Source organism: Phocoena phocoena, chromosome 16 (assembly GCF_963924675.1).
Source record: "Phocoena phocoena chromosome 16, mPhoPho1.1, whole genome shotgun sequence".
NCBI lineage: Eukaryota > Metazoa > Chordata > Mammalia > Artiodactyla > Phocoenidae > Phocoena > Phocoena phocoena.
In genome coordinates, this window is record NC_089234.1 from 27549099 (window position 1) to 27563407 (window position 14309).

The 14309-nt window shown below is 53.3% G+C and overlaps 1 protein-coding gene across 5 annotated transcripts in view; it reads right to left on the reverse strand.

The window, feature by feature from the left end:
• Positions 1–14309, reverse strand: part of PAX2 (paired box 2) — an 83434-nt gene that overhangs the window by 9038 nt on the left and 60087 nt on the right. For all 5 annotated transcript variants that reach the window (XM_065894908.1, XM_065894906.1, XM_065894909.1 and 2 more), the window contains 2 exons: positions 10650–10825; positions 8310–8436 (listed from right to left, as the gene is read on the reverse strand). In XM_065894908.1, coding sequence (XP_065750980.1) covers positions 8310–8436; positions 10650–10825 — 303 coding nt within the window. The remainder of the gene's footprint in view (positions 1–8309; positions 8437–10649; positions 10826–14309) is intronic.

Here is a 14309-nt window from a genome sequence, read left to right on the forward strand (position 1 = left end):
TTACTATCCTAACCTCAAGTTGTGTCTGCTTCTCATAAGGTCGTGAAAATGAAGACATTAGATTGCTTCAAGGTTGGCAGTCTGTGCCTGAATTTGACACAAACATTTATAATACTTCCAAGAATACAGTTATTAAATTTGTAATTACTGCCTAAATATACTGTACATTTACATGTACTACACCAATTGTGATCCCTTTATGACCAATCCAAGTTACACAGAATACATCAAAGTAACAAACTTTAAATCTGTAAAAGATGCTTTGAAAGGAGAGGGCAAGAGCTTTCCACATATTTCATTTTATTCCTTATTTCCCGGGTTTCCAAATTCTCCGGAAGTTTTCTCCTCGGGGGGCAGAGGTGCCTGTATGAGGGTCCCCAGCCCCAGGCTCTGTCTTGGCCCCATAGCTCTGCATCCCGAGGCTGGCCTGCCCTGGGCTCCGGCAGACGGGGCTGTGCTTGCAGCTCAGGGCGGCTGCACTCCCAGCCGATCTCACTTCCCACCCACAGCTGGACCTTTAGTCCCCGGTGTGTCCTAGGCAGGGATGCTGCCCAGATCTATGTGGGCTCAGTAAGGTCTACATCTCGACAGCCAACCAACTGGATACAACCAGTCATGCTGTTCCTACCCCTTCTCCCAGCACGCAGCCCTTCGTGGGCCACGGTAGCCTGCTGGCCTAGGGCCCCACAAGAGGCGCTCCTTCTAACTCAGCTGGACCATGGATGGAGCTGCAGCCTCAGGAGAGTGGGATAAGGATAGGGAGTGCTGGGGAGAATCACATTCTCAGGGCTGAAAGGGAATTTGACTATCCTCTCATCTACTCCCTCTCATTTTACAGAGAAGGAAACAGGCTCGGAGAGAGAGGAAGACATCCCAGCCCTCTCCGTGGTTCACTTCCCCAGGCTACCCTCTCTGGCTCCACTAGAAAGTGGCAGAGGAAGACTGGAGTTGGGCAGGTGCTGGCACTCTGGAGGCTGGGCCCAGGCTCACTGATGGGCTCAGAGCCCCTCGTGCTGGGTGGGCAGAGGTTAAGCCTGTTTGCACAGTCTCCCGATACTCCAGGTCTCCCAGTTCCTCTCCGGCTTTATTTTGTTCTCTGAGAGCACTGAATTGTCAGCTCTAATCCTTCCGAAAGCGCAGCGTTTTTCAGGCGCTCTGTGTAAGTGAAACCCTAATCCCAAGGAAAACGGCCACTTAAGCTGCCGGAGCATCAGGCTACTTTCCGAGCCTGCCACGGGATTTCCTCCGCCCTGCCCGCCAGCTCAGCGGGCCCCCGAGAAGGAGAGGGGAGCATTCCAGGCTGAAGGCATGCAAAGCCCTCTCTGAAGTAACAATAGTGGCAGGGCTTTTGCCTCCCAAAGCTCAGGGTTGAAAAAGTGCTGGCTTGTTTGTCCTGAGCAGGGGAAGGAAGGACTCTGATCACCCTGAGGAGGGTGGGAGGTCTACCTGTCACCTTGCGGATGGTTGGCTCTCCGGGGGAAACAGGCTTTTAGGTCTTACCTAGGTGACTCTGAGGCCACCAGGACATTTCTGAGCCCTTGGTCCCAATACATACCTGTAACATTCACTGGGACACCCCTCTTTAGGGTTTCTGGTCATCCAGAAAAGGTTGGGTTGGCTGACTTCACTTTTACGTAGCCAACCTTTTCTTCTTAGAAAGTGCCGAATAATGGAGTAAACAGGCTTAGTACTGGGGGACCCCCCCTTTGGAGAACTCTCCTTTGGGACACCCCAGGCACCTCTAAATATCTACAGCAGCAGAAAGTTTCCCTATAACCCAGCCATCCGTGAAAACAGTGCCCAGTGCTTTCTACTAGGCAACACTTTTTTGTAGTTGGCTACTACATGCATTTGAAATAAAGCTCGTTGATTTCTCAAAAATATTTTGATTCAAATTCAAACTGTCCTCTCTCCTTGATCTCTAAATGAATTAGTGAGACCATGCCGTGGGGGGCCAAGCACAGTCCATTTGGCGTGCTCAGCCTTTGGGTCTCATGGACAGAGGGAGGAAATGAAGGAAGGAGTCAAGAGGTAAGGCCCAAGGTAATGGGTCAAAGCTGAGCTCAGCTTAGAAGACCACAGAACTACATCTTTGCTAAGATGCCCGGGTACCCTTCATACCTTCCTCCTGCTCCTCATGCCTCTCCTTCCCTCTGTAGCTCCATTAGCAGCCTCACGTGCTTCTGCCCAAGGCACCCTGCTGGGGAGGGAAGCCCGTCACTGCTGGGATGGCTGGTGGGCACAGACATGGGTGTGGAATTGGGGCTGGAGATTGTGGTGGCACAGCTTTTGTTCTATTCAAATTTGACCTGACTCCCCCAGTCCTAGAGTAAATTAATGTCTTTTCTTTGCAATATCTTTTCCCTCTAGGGGTGGACTGGATAAAGAAGGAAGGGAAAGAGCCCTGATCCAGTGACTCCCTAGGCTGCAGACCCAGGGCACCCACATTATCTGTCAATGTCTCATTGCTATGGAAATGCCCCTATAATTAAATCAGAGCTGAGGTCTGGGGGCTGGAGGTCCTGGGGGATGTGGCTGGAGGCCTCAGGGATGTTTGGAGGAGGCTAGCCTCTTCCCAGTGGGCCTTCTCGGCTGAGGAGAAGCCCTCTGGCTTGGTTTGGCCTCCACAGCGACAGGCTCTCCGACTTGCCGTGTGTCTGGAGTTGCCCTAGCCCTCTCCTTTCAAGGTTGGCGAGGAACTCTGATGTCTGTGCCCTAAATTCCTCAGCTAATCAGGGGCTTTGAGCTGACAGACAAGGCTAGGAGACTCCCAGCCTCCTTCAGAAACATTTCTCAGCCTTTATTGCCCTCTCCTCCCCCAAGAGGCTGGCCAAGGGCTAAGCTGTTTGTTTTATGGAGGGAAATGCAGTGCATTGGAAGGGGGTTGTTAACTACAGGAAAGAGGCACTTCCTAGAAGTCCTCAGGACTCCTAGAGTAGGAGGAGGAGGGTTTCCCAGGGTCCACACCTCTGTCTGCTAAAAGGCCACTTTACTAACCATCCTAGATGTGGGTAAGGAGTCTGAACTTCTAAGAGTCTGCAGCCCTTTCTCAGAAGCCGAGCCCATACGACTCTCTCTAGGCCCCGGGGGCCAGCCCCTGCTTTTCTTTGAACTTTGCCTTACTGGCCTCCTCCACCTCTGCTCAAATTTGCCAACTTCCAGGAGACCCCCGTCTCCTGCTCTCTCTCCCCACCGTGGGCACTCCCCTCTTAGGACGCATCCACATCTCCTCCCGGATCTTAGCTACAGATTCTGGCAGAGCTGCAGTCTCCGGGCAACAAGAGAAGTTTCTCCCAAGCTCTTGAATAAAACCACCTTCTCCCCACCAGGATGGGGAAGCTGACAAGGCTTTTTTTTTTCCCCCATGAGGGAGGAATGGACTGTCCCTGTTACAGTGCTCCAATGTTCAGACACTTTTCCAAAGAAAAGGGAAGACTCTCTGCTGAGACTTAGCAGTCTGGGAACTTGGATAAGCAGGGGAGAGGCTCTACTTTTGGGGCTGCCTGGGGCTCCTCTCTTTCCACGCCTCCGAGTCCCAAAACAATGTGCTATAGGTGCCTTCTCTGCCCTTTAAGATCTCCATTATCTGACAATTTGCTGAGCAGTGGTGGGGAAGGGGATGTGGGATCAAGATCTGTGATTAACACAAAACATACTTCTTTTTTATCTTTTTTAGAATGTTAAACATGCTTACACTATAGTTGTTTTTGGATTGTTCTATTATCTCTAGTTCTTAGGGGTATTAACTGTCCTGTATATTGCTTCTGCTAACTCTCCCTCATGACAGTTTGTATTCATATGAGGTGTGTACTTTTTTATAGTGAGCTCATCTTTAGTGATGGATTTTTTTTTTTCCTGTGGGAGTCCCATGTGCCCTGGATTGTAGAATGTCTCTGCAAGGAAGGTTTGCCCTTGTTCCTGCTGGGGTTTCCAGGTGGGTTACTATCCTAGCCACGTTTTTATGTAAGTTCTTAGCTGGGGGTTCCTGCCACATCCTCATGGTATAAATTTGGACTCAGGGTCAGGCTTGGGGGTCTCCATTTCTCGTGGAGACGTTATTTTCCCTCCCTTGCTTTCCTGAGCCCCTGGGATGAGTCTGTGTGTTTCCCATGCATAGATAGCGTTGTCCTGCTCCATCCCTGGCTTACTCAGGGGAATGCTGACTTCTAGTTTCCTGCTTCTTTGGGGCCCAAGGTCATCTTTTCTGTCTGGTGTGTTACAACCCCAGCCTCCCCCAGTTAGGGTCTGCCTCCAGTGTGATGCCAGCAGCCTCTCAGTCTGCTCTGGCTTTGGGTCTCCCTCTATTTCTTGCACAAGATGGTGAGGTTTGGTTGTGTGGTAGAATTCTCATTGTTATGTTTATCCAGCTGTGTTTTGGTGAGTTTAGCCTGCCTTGTTTCTAGATATCAATCTCATTCCTCTGTAACCCCTCCGGGACTAAAATGAGGATGGCGAGGACTATACTTGCACAAAGCTCTCCCAGTGCTCGGCAGTGAGCCTCACCAGAGGCCAGTGAAGCCTGCTCACTTGGTGCAGCAGCTCTGGGGCCTGGTGCATCCCTCGGCTTCTAGAGTGAGCATGGAGAACCGCTGTACCATCCCCGACTTCCTCCAGCACTGTCTCGTTCCATTTGGGCTCCGGGGCAGGGAACCCGCTCTCATTATCAGGGTGGATTTTCTCCAGGTGAAGGGACTCTCAGAATTCTCAGAAGCATCTCCAAGTGACTTTGGGACTCCTGAAACTAGTATTCATCTTATTCTCCCAGATCAACATCACTGCCAAGGTCCCCTCTATGGCTGCAGAGCTGGCCAGGCACAGGAAGGGAGGAGTCAAGGTGAGGAGGCTATGGGGAAGGGGGGCTCTTTTCTACCAGTGACAGGCGACTTGAAGGCACCAGCACACAGTTGGAGTCAGAGTCCTCACTGAAGAGGCCCTGACCCAGAGGCCTGCGGGACCACTGAGGGGTTGATGGCAGCCCACTGTGGGGTCCTTTGGAAGGGTAAGAAGGAGGTAGAAGGTACCAGCCACAGCCAGACAACCTGAGGCATCCTGGGGCCAGAGTGCCCCCCACCCACTCTCTCATCTAGTTGGTCCCCTTTTCCTTATCACTTAGGAGAGACTCGGCTCTGTTCCAGACCAGCAGCCTAGAGCAGTGGGCTGGAGAGAAGAGATGCTGCTGAGCTAGAGCAGCCCAGCGGCGGAAGGGAAAGGGTGATAAATTTAAATAACCAGCTTGACTTGGCAGCTTGCTGAGTTGTGATGCAGTGAAATTAAAATCTCGGCAGAACTTGCAAACACTACTCAGAAAAATCAGTCTCTCTCCTTGGTTCCGTGAGAGAAGGTGGGGAGGGGAGGCTTTTGGGCCAAGCCCCGGCCTCTGGCAGCCACCCTTGCCTGCAAAGTGATTAGCTGTGTCCTGGCCCACTGGGCCCCACTCTCCCCTCTACACAATAGTCCAGGCTCCTCTCTCCTCTCAGTCCTGACCTTGTGGAACAGCTGTATCAAGTGGCTGGTGAAGTTTGAAATCAGCCTCCAGTGCCAGAAGGTGGCAGGAATATCAATAAGGTCGGCTCTTCAGGTTGGGCTAGGGCTTCCTGGGCTGGTTTCCTCAGGACTCATTCCCAAAGGTTTGCAGCCTCAGCTGCCTGTCCCTGGGGAAGAAGATGAGCTGGGGGTTTAGGATGTGGGGGATGAAGAGGGCTCCTTGAACACCTTGGCACACTCAAGCCAGGCTGTGGCCACAGGATGCCCTCCTGCTCTCTCACCTGTAGCACATACCTGGCCAGAATCACCTGCCGGAAAGTGCCTCCCCTTTTCCTCCTCCACCAAAACCCTTCATACTCTCCAACCAAATAAGCTCTTAAAGAATCTTGGAGGGCAATTTTTACAAATACACCAAAAGCCCCTCCCATATCCCAGCTATTCTTGGAGCCCAGTTCTAGGTGCCAACATCTTTCTAGAAAATCTCACCTGAAATCCACCTCTCTGGTCTGCTCTCTACATCACTGCTCACCGCTACCCGCAAACTCCTGGCCCAAAGGCTAATGTGCTGGACCCATTCCTGATATGATCCATGAAGTCTCTGGGTACTGCCCTGTTTCTCACCTTGACAGTACCTCCAGCAAATTCTGTTCATCCCCATAATAAACACATCATGAATCATTCATCTTTAATAGATTATGCAAATTAGGAGGACGTAAAATCAACAAAGATCAATAACTGCAGCCATTTAATTGCCAGCGAAAACATTTTAAGAATGAGCATAATCTGTAGCCCTTTCTCGGGTAATGGCACCATTAATCCAAACATTGGATCTTGGCCTAAGTGTAGAAAAATCATTCCCTCCCCCCTCCCCCCACCCCTCCCCCACTTTTCCACACACTTCTCTCTTTTTGGTAATTTCCAGTTTCTGAGCAAGTTTCCCTGTCATTACCACTGGTGAACAGCTCCGAATGTTAATGGTTCTGCTTTTGTTACTCCTGGCTTGATTGAAATGTCGCATACAGATTGAGATGTTAGTGCTAACTTGCCACCTGGGAATGTCAAGCTGGGTCTGAAATGAACTTTTCTCACACTTGGATCCAGATGGATCAGCCGGAGATGTTCCCAGGCTGAGCTGGGACCGTTCCAGGGCCATGGGGGGGAGGCGGGCGGGGGATGCTCAAGGTGGAGGCACTTTCCTGCACCAGCCTGAGTTCTCCTGCTGCAGGAACCCTACCCCAAAGATCCTTCTCTCCACCCCAGGAAGCCTCTGCCTTCTAGACTGTGGCCCTGGGCCCAGGGAAGCACAGCTGGGGTTAGAGAAGAGTCTCCTGGGCTCTGTTTTGCTGCTGCCTAGGGTGGGCCACTTTTGGGAGGTGACCAGTGTGACTCTCAGCAGATCAGGAGAAACATGGCCTGGCCTGGACCATCACTCTTTCTTGGGTCAGAATACCCACAGCTCAGAGAGCTTCCGAACCGGGCTATGGAGGGTTCTTGCCGAGGGCCAGTTGATCATAGGCTGTATCCTGACCCAGCTTATGTTGTCACTCCCAAAAGCCCATCTAGGTCTCCGACACTTCCAGAACTCAACCTCTGATTGCTGAGCCAAAGAGCTCGACTCTGTCCAGGCCGGAAACAGCTGTACCAGGACACCCCTTAGGGAGAATCTGGGAAAGCTAACAACAGGGCTCTCCCAAGCCCCCCAGGTGGAGGCCAGGTGGCCACTCGCAGCCCATCTCAGACCTGAGCCGTGCTCAGAACAGCTCCAAGTCAGAACCAGTGCGCTGTCCTCCAGTGGGGCCATGCCCGCTCCCTGTCTTTGGTGACGCTGGCTGCTGCCAGGTCCCCAGGCCGCCTCCGCTCGCCTTGTCGGCAGGTAACACCTCAGTGTCTCTCAATCACCACCAAGACCCTTCTCAATCATTCTTTCTCCCAAGGAACAAATGGCACATTGGCTTTAGTGTCTCCAGAATAATTAGGTGAATTTTAATAACACCTCAATGTGTGTCTCTCCCACTTGGGCACTTTCCTGGCCCGGAAACCCTTCTGTAGTGCCAGCCGCCTTCCACAGCCCTCAGCTCTGTGGCCTGGAGCTTCATCACCTGGGCTCTACACTGCACTACACCTCGGCCTTCTTCCCCTCTAGCTGCCTCTGCTGCTCCTCCCTCATCCATGCCAGCACCTGGATTGGGTGCCCCCTTCCCCTGCATTTTGACTGAGGGACAGGCCGGACCCTGCCTGGCCTTGAAATCAAGCCTTGGTCTTAGTGACTTCTCTGGGAAGCTGGAGAAAGGCTGAAATAATTGAGCTTACCTATAACCACATGGCCAGATGCCACGCTCTGAAGCCCAAAGCCACAGCTTTGGCACACCAGGCTGCCCAGAGGAGAGGAAAGCAGGTCCCCCAGGAGCCTCGGGGACACAGGAGTGTGGAGACTCGACACTGGGCACTCATGCTCCACTCCTGCCAGCCCGGCCTATTTGCCCTCATTCTCCTGCACACATCCTAACAAGAGGCTCACAGTTCCGGCCACCTTGGTGGAGGCAAGAAAAAAGGCAACGGAAGAGGCAACGGGATGGGCAGAAAGAACCAGCCCTAGCCCTTCCTGGCTTTGACATTTCCAGGCTGGAGCGTACAGAGACCCTGACCACGTTTTTTTCCTCCCACATCTGCACACATCTGTTCAGGAAGCACCCTGGTTTCTGGAGACTTACTCTCTCTACAGAGATCATGGCAGGGAGCCCGCTTGTCACGCTGGGCCCCAGATGGCATGGGTTGAGGTGCCCCCCACTGAAAGCAGTGTCCCACCCTCCTGGAAGCCCCCTTACCGGTCACAACGGGGTATGTCTGCGTGCCCGACACGTTGCTGCCCAGCTCGGGGTTGGTGGATGCAGATAGACTCGACTTGACTTCATCAAGCCCAGGGGTCAGGGCTGGGAGGGAGTACTCGTTCCCCTGGGAGGAGAGAGAAAAGAGACAGCTCACTATTGACGTACACATGCGGAGAGAGGGCTTGGTGTGCAGATGGGGAGGAGGAACGGGGAGCCCTCCCAGATGGGGTGGAAGGAGATGGCCAGGCAGAGGGCGGGGAGTGTGGGAGGGGCGGGCTCGATGGATGATGGAGAGTTGTGTGTGGGTGGGGGCAGACCTGACTCTGGGAAGCTGAGGTGCAGCCTGTATATTCTCGGTGGGTATCCCAGCACCCTTTACATCTCTGTAGCATCTCTTGTCTAAGAAGCCCCAAAGGCGGGGTTTAGCAGTGGGAATCCCCCTGCTGAGAGGCAAGCGGTGTTTTAAGGTCCCCCAGGGGTAGGGAATCTTGGGGAGGAGGGGCGAACCCTGACATGATGGCAGAGGCAGTAGCTGGGGGAAGGGCCTAGTGGGGCCTCGAGCCTGGCACTGCTGGGCTGGCTGACCGGGTGCTGGAGCCCCTTTTTAAAAAACAAACAAAGACTGCCTCACGGGCCCCTCGCTCTCTGCCTGTGCACTGGGGTATGAAATTGGGGAGGGGGAGAGTCCACATGGCTAACAGAAGGGTGGGAGGGGGCCAGTCATTGACTCTGAAAGGGTGTCCTGCCTGAAACACTCGGGTAATTGCCTTTTTATTGCAGCCACCGCCAAGCCAGACCCCAGAGCTGGGCTGACCAGGAGCCCGCACGAAGCAGGAAAAGTTGCTCTGATTAATATTACGTTAAATTAAAACTGATTTTCTGCTCTTTCGGGTCCGTTTTTTTTCCCTTCCGCTTCCTGGCCCCCCCAGAGGGCCCCCTCCCCTCCCTGGCTGGACAGGATTGCCTCGTCATTTCCAATTCCTTCTCGTATTGATCTTCCTGTAGAAATCAGTTTTGTAATTAGCTGCAAATTAGGCCTTCTACTGGGGGTGAAGCTGCCCCCTGATTTATCACCAGAGTAATTCGCTGTGATCGGAGAGAAATTAAAATGAACTCAATTAGGCTTCGGATTTGCTTTATGGGCCCTGCTCCGAGTTTCAGGGGGAAAAATGACTGTGCTGGTGTTTAATAGTCTAATGAAAGTAAATAAAGGTTATTCATTGTAATACAGCCGGGGACTCGGGGAGGGTGCACCAAGCCGCCCGCCTCTGCCGGCTCCTCCTTTGTTGGTTTATGGCTCAGGGCACCTTAAAAAGACTTTTGATTTTTGTTTTATGAAGACAAACAGCTTACAGGATAAAAGGACGGGCGGGGGAGAAAGGCGAATGGCTGGGAGCTGTTGGAGTCCTAGAGTGGAACCGCGCTGTGCAGTCTGTGTGGTTGCGCTGGTGCGTGTGCGTGCGGGTGTGTGCCCGAGTGTGCACACATGGCAGGCTGTGCTGTGCTGAGGCTGTGGGCCTGGCCTGGGCTTTAGTGTGTGTGGGGGGGATGGGTGTGTGCTCACGCGTCGGAGTGTGTGCACAGGGGGCTGTCCTGGTGTGTGCGTGGAGGCGGGTGTGGAAGTGCGCTGAGCTGGTGGTCTGTGGGGCGTGCACACCTACTGGCTGATGGGCTGTGCTATGAGTCCTGTGGGCTGGGCGGCGGGGGGGCAGCAAGCAGGTGGGTGGCGGTGGTCTGTGAACACGTGCACACAGGTGAATGGGAGCAGTTAGGAGATGTGTTTCTATGCTGTGTGATGTGCTGGTGTGTTGTGGGCTGCATCCCATGCTGTGTGTTCTGGGTTGCTCTTCATCTGTGGGAAGTATTGGGTCTGAGGGGTAGGCTGTCAGGAGGCAGGCACAGCGGGCTCACCTCCTGACGCCCCAGGCTTACTCAGACTTTCTGTAGGACCCTAGGGGCATTTAGGCAAGGGACGTTCCTGAGTGCTCTATGCCAGAAGCACAGAATGGCAGGGCTGGAAACGACCTGTCAGATCATCTGTCCAAGCCCTTCATTCTACAGACAGGGAAACAGGAGAGAACTGAAACTGAAATGGGATTAAGATTTACCTACAGCCATACTCACGCCCAGAACTCACCCTTTCTAACTACCATATACTAAGACGATTTTCTTAGCTCTGCTCTAATGTCCCTGCGTGAGCGTGTTCACACAGCGCACCCAAAGGCAGCACACACGACGCTGGGTGTGCGTGTGGCTGACCCACGTGTGCACGTCCTCCAGAGGCCTTGCTCTGCCCAGTCCCTTTCCACTTCTGCAAGCAGAAAGCTCCTTCCTCACCTGCTCTGATTTGATGTGCTCTGATGCCTGGAAGACGTCAGGGTAGGAAGGACGCTCAAAGACCCGATCCAAAGCTTCTAGCTGCTGCTGGGTGAAGGTGTCAGCTCGCAAGTGCTTCCGCAAACTGTCCACGCCACTCTGGGAATCTCCATTGGGGACTGAGCCCTCAGACACATCTGGAGGACACAGGGACACTCGGGGCATGAGTGCAGGTCAGCAGAGGCACACAGTGGGCAAAGGTGACGGGCACCTGGCTCGGCCCCCAGGGCTTTGCACCCCTGCTGGGACCCCTTTTCCCCAGTTTTCAGGCTGGGAGGGGCTGGCCCAGGGGCTGGCCATGCCTCAGAGACCTGGCTGAGAGAGCCAGAGCCCCTGAATGTCCTGGGAAGAGAAAGGGAAGCTGTCACAACTCGGGGGCGTGGGAAGGACTAGGCAGAGGCGGTGGAGCCAGAGGGATTCCCAGGGGCCATCTCCCCAGGGCACGTCTCCCCTGAGCCCCTTCTGTCCCCCCCCCTGGCCTGGATTGGCCTGGGGAAGGAGCTGGGTGTCTTGGGCCAGCATTACCCAGCCTGTGGAGAATTGAACTCGGCTCTGAGATGAATTTCAGTTCCACTGACTCCAAGAGTGGAAAATCATCAAATCTCCGAGGCTGAGTGTAACATGGAGACTGGGTGAAGTAATTAACTTCACCACTGAGGGAGGAGGGACTCAGGGCCCAGCTGAGGCACTCTGCTTGCGTTGGGCCAGGCCTGAGACTGGAGCAGACAGCAAGTGGCACGTGAGTCATGAAATGCAACTTGGGCAGAGACTGAAGACTGGGGTCCCTGTAGATGCTGCTGTGCCCGGGCCACCCTCCTCAGCTTGTCCCTGACCTGGACTCTGGCGAGGCTCCGCCAGAGGCCAGCTCCTTGGCCGCCTGGTTCCTCCTGCAGTCTCTACAGGAAGCTGAGACTCGCCCCATGTATGAAAAGCCACGGTGGTGCCACAAAGTGCCCGCTCCCTGGGGCTGTAGGCCAGTCCTGTCTGTGTACTGCTCTCCCCAGGCCTCCCACCACTCTGCTACCCTTCCCTCCCTGGACCTGCCCTCTATCCCGGTCCACTGGGGTTTTCAGAGTCCACAGCGGGCCAAGTACCTGCTGTGCCTACACTCCCTGACCCCACACCCTGCAACTTCCCGGGCTCAAAGCTGGGTCCTCCCAGCCACAGCTTGGCCACTCCTTGGCTTCCCTAGCCCAAGACCAGCTGGGGAGCCTTGGGCCTGGGGCCAGTCCATGCTGTAGGCCCCAGGGTGTTCCTCTGGGACTGTTATATATATCAGTTTATAGGTGATTATACGATATGATATAATCAATATTGCATTATATACAGTAACACCGTACAGTATCATTCAGGAAAGCATAGAAAATATTACGTATTGATTAACCTCAACCTGCAGCCATCCTCTCTTGCTGGCCTCCCAGATGGAGCAAGGGGGTCTGCTTTCCTAATGGGACTTCCTGTCTTCACTCGATCCTGGAGGGGGTGGGGGAGCAAAGAAAGGGTGTGTGTGTGTGTGTGTGTGACAGAGAGAGGGGGAGAGAGAGAGAGAGAGAGAGAGAATGGAGACCAGGATCATGTCTGAGGTGGACAGACAGACACAGGGACAGCCTTGATGATATTTCTATGTTCCCTATGTTCCTAAGGCCACAAAACTTGGTTGTTGTGTTTTTTTCTGTGTAAGCTTCTGGAATGATTTTCTGTCTTAGAGGCAGTGTGTGCATCTCTCTATATGAGTTAGGGTGTGACATATATATTTTTCCCTTTTGTGTATTTTCTGTATATGTGCATTTCTACACGAATAAACATCCAGATAGATAAGCGTCTGGGAATGTGTGACAGTCCAGGAACCTTTCTGAAAAGGTGCGTGTGTACGTGTGTGACTGCATGGGGAGTGTGAGCCCACGTCCCCCCATGTTTCTTCTGTGCCTGCTTCTCTCTCAAGGATGTACCATCATCTTAATGCTACCCCTTGGGGCTATTTGCATGTTTTGTTGTGTGTAATTCTCTCTTGCTGGAGTCCTCCTACCTTTTTGGGAAGCACTTCTGTCAGAGCAGAGGGAGACAGCAAGTGTCTTTGTGTGTGGTTACTGCAGTGTCACCAATGAGTCCCGGCAAGTAAAGTGCATTTGTCTGCGAACATGGGCTCACATGTTATGTGCATGGGTGTGTGCGTATGTGTGGTGAGACTCATACTATGCCTCTGTGTAAATTTGTGTATATGCCTGTGTGTGGCTTGGCCCAGCCCGTGTGTGTGTGTGTGTGTGTGTGTGTGTGTGTAGGGGCTGAACTGAAGCTTTGTCCTCAGGTCACTGGCTGGAGGAGTCTCTTTTCCTTCATTTATTCAGGGGCTCTTCAGATCTTGACAAATCTGTCACTCTAAATTTGCGAGAGATTATGGTGCTCTCTCCCCAGCCCGCAGAGAGGTGATATATGATATCTGCTGCCCCTATTGATTGCCTGATCTGGTGGCAGAGGCCGGCGAAATGAACTTGAAATGAACATCATGCCTCAACTCATTGTGCGTATAATACACTACTTAATCCCGCATTTTTCAGCCGCTATGGAATTCAATTGATCAATCATGTTCCACTGATAGTACTGTTTTAGGGGTTATTGCTGCTCCCTCCACTCACTGACCTTTTTATTTATTTATTTATTTTTTGTATACTCAGGCCCTGGTGATAAAACAGGTTACAGAGGCAGAGATGGAAAGGGGGAGGGAGGAAGGAAAGGCAAAAGGATGGCTGCTACTGGAAGAGGTGGCCGAGGGTCGGGGAAAGGGAGGAAGAGGAGAGGGAAGGGGGGTGGGGCAAGGAAGAGACAGAAGGTGCTAGAGGAGCAGAAAAGCAAACTAGTCTGATGCAAGCAGGAGAGAATCGCCAAGGGAGGCTGCAGGAGGCTTGAGGAAACTCCTCAAAGGAGAAGGAAGGTGATAGGGAGGTAGGAAAGGCAGCAGTCATGATGAATGGCGAAGGAGCACAAAGAAAGTTCTGGGGAACAGGGAGGACAGCCACAGGGGCAGGGAGACGGCAGTGGCATTACTGGTGGGGGACAGGGAGGCAGTGGCCCCCAAATCAGCCAGAGGGCCCACAGGCTCTCCCAGGCTCTCCCCAGAGGCCAGGGTGGTGCCCTTCCCTCAGCTAGAGAAGGAAGGGAGGAGTGAAGGCAAGGAGGAAGGGCGGGAAGGGAGTAAGGGAAGGAGGCCGGGAGAAGCCTGGGCTCAGAGGTCAAAGGAGGAGAAGCTCAGGGAAGAAGGAAGCCCAGAGGCAGAGGCAGGGCAGAAAGGGAGAGAGGAAGAAAGGGGAGAAGCTTCCTACACCAGACGCCTCAGGAAGCACAGGCTGGGCTGAGGGCCCTTGCTACAGGAATAACCCTGCTGGTTCTGCTTTCCCGGAAGCCTGTGTATCCAGTGAGGACGGTAGCCCGAGGCCTGGATGGGGGTGGGATTGGAGGGTAGAGGTTGGAGGAGGAAAGAAGAAGAGAGTAGAGGAAGAGCAAAAAAGAAAAAAGAACATGGAAGAAGAGAATTGAAAAGGAAGAGAAAACGAAGCTGTTGTCAGTACCACCCACTTGCAGGGACCTACTCAGGAGATGGAGAGAGAGGGCTGCGGGGGGCGGGTG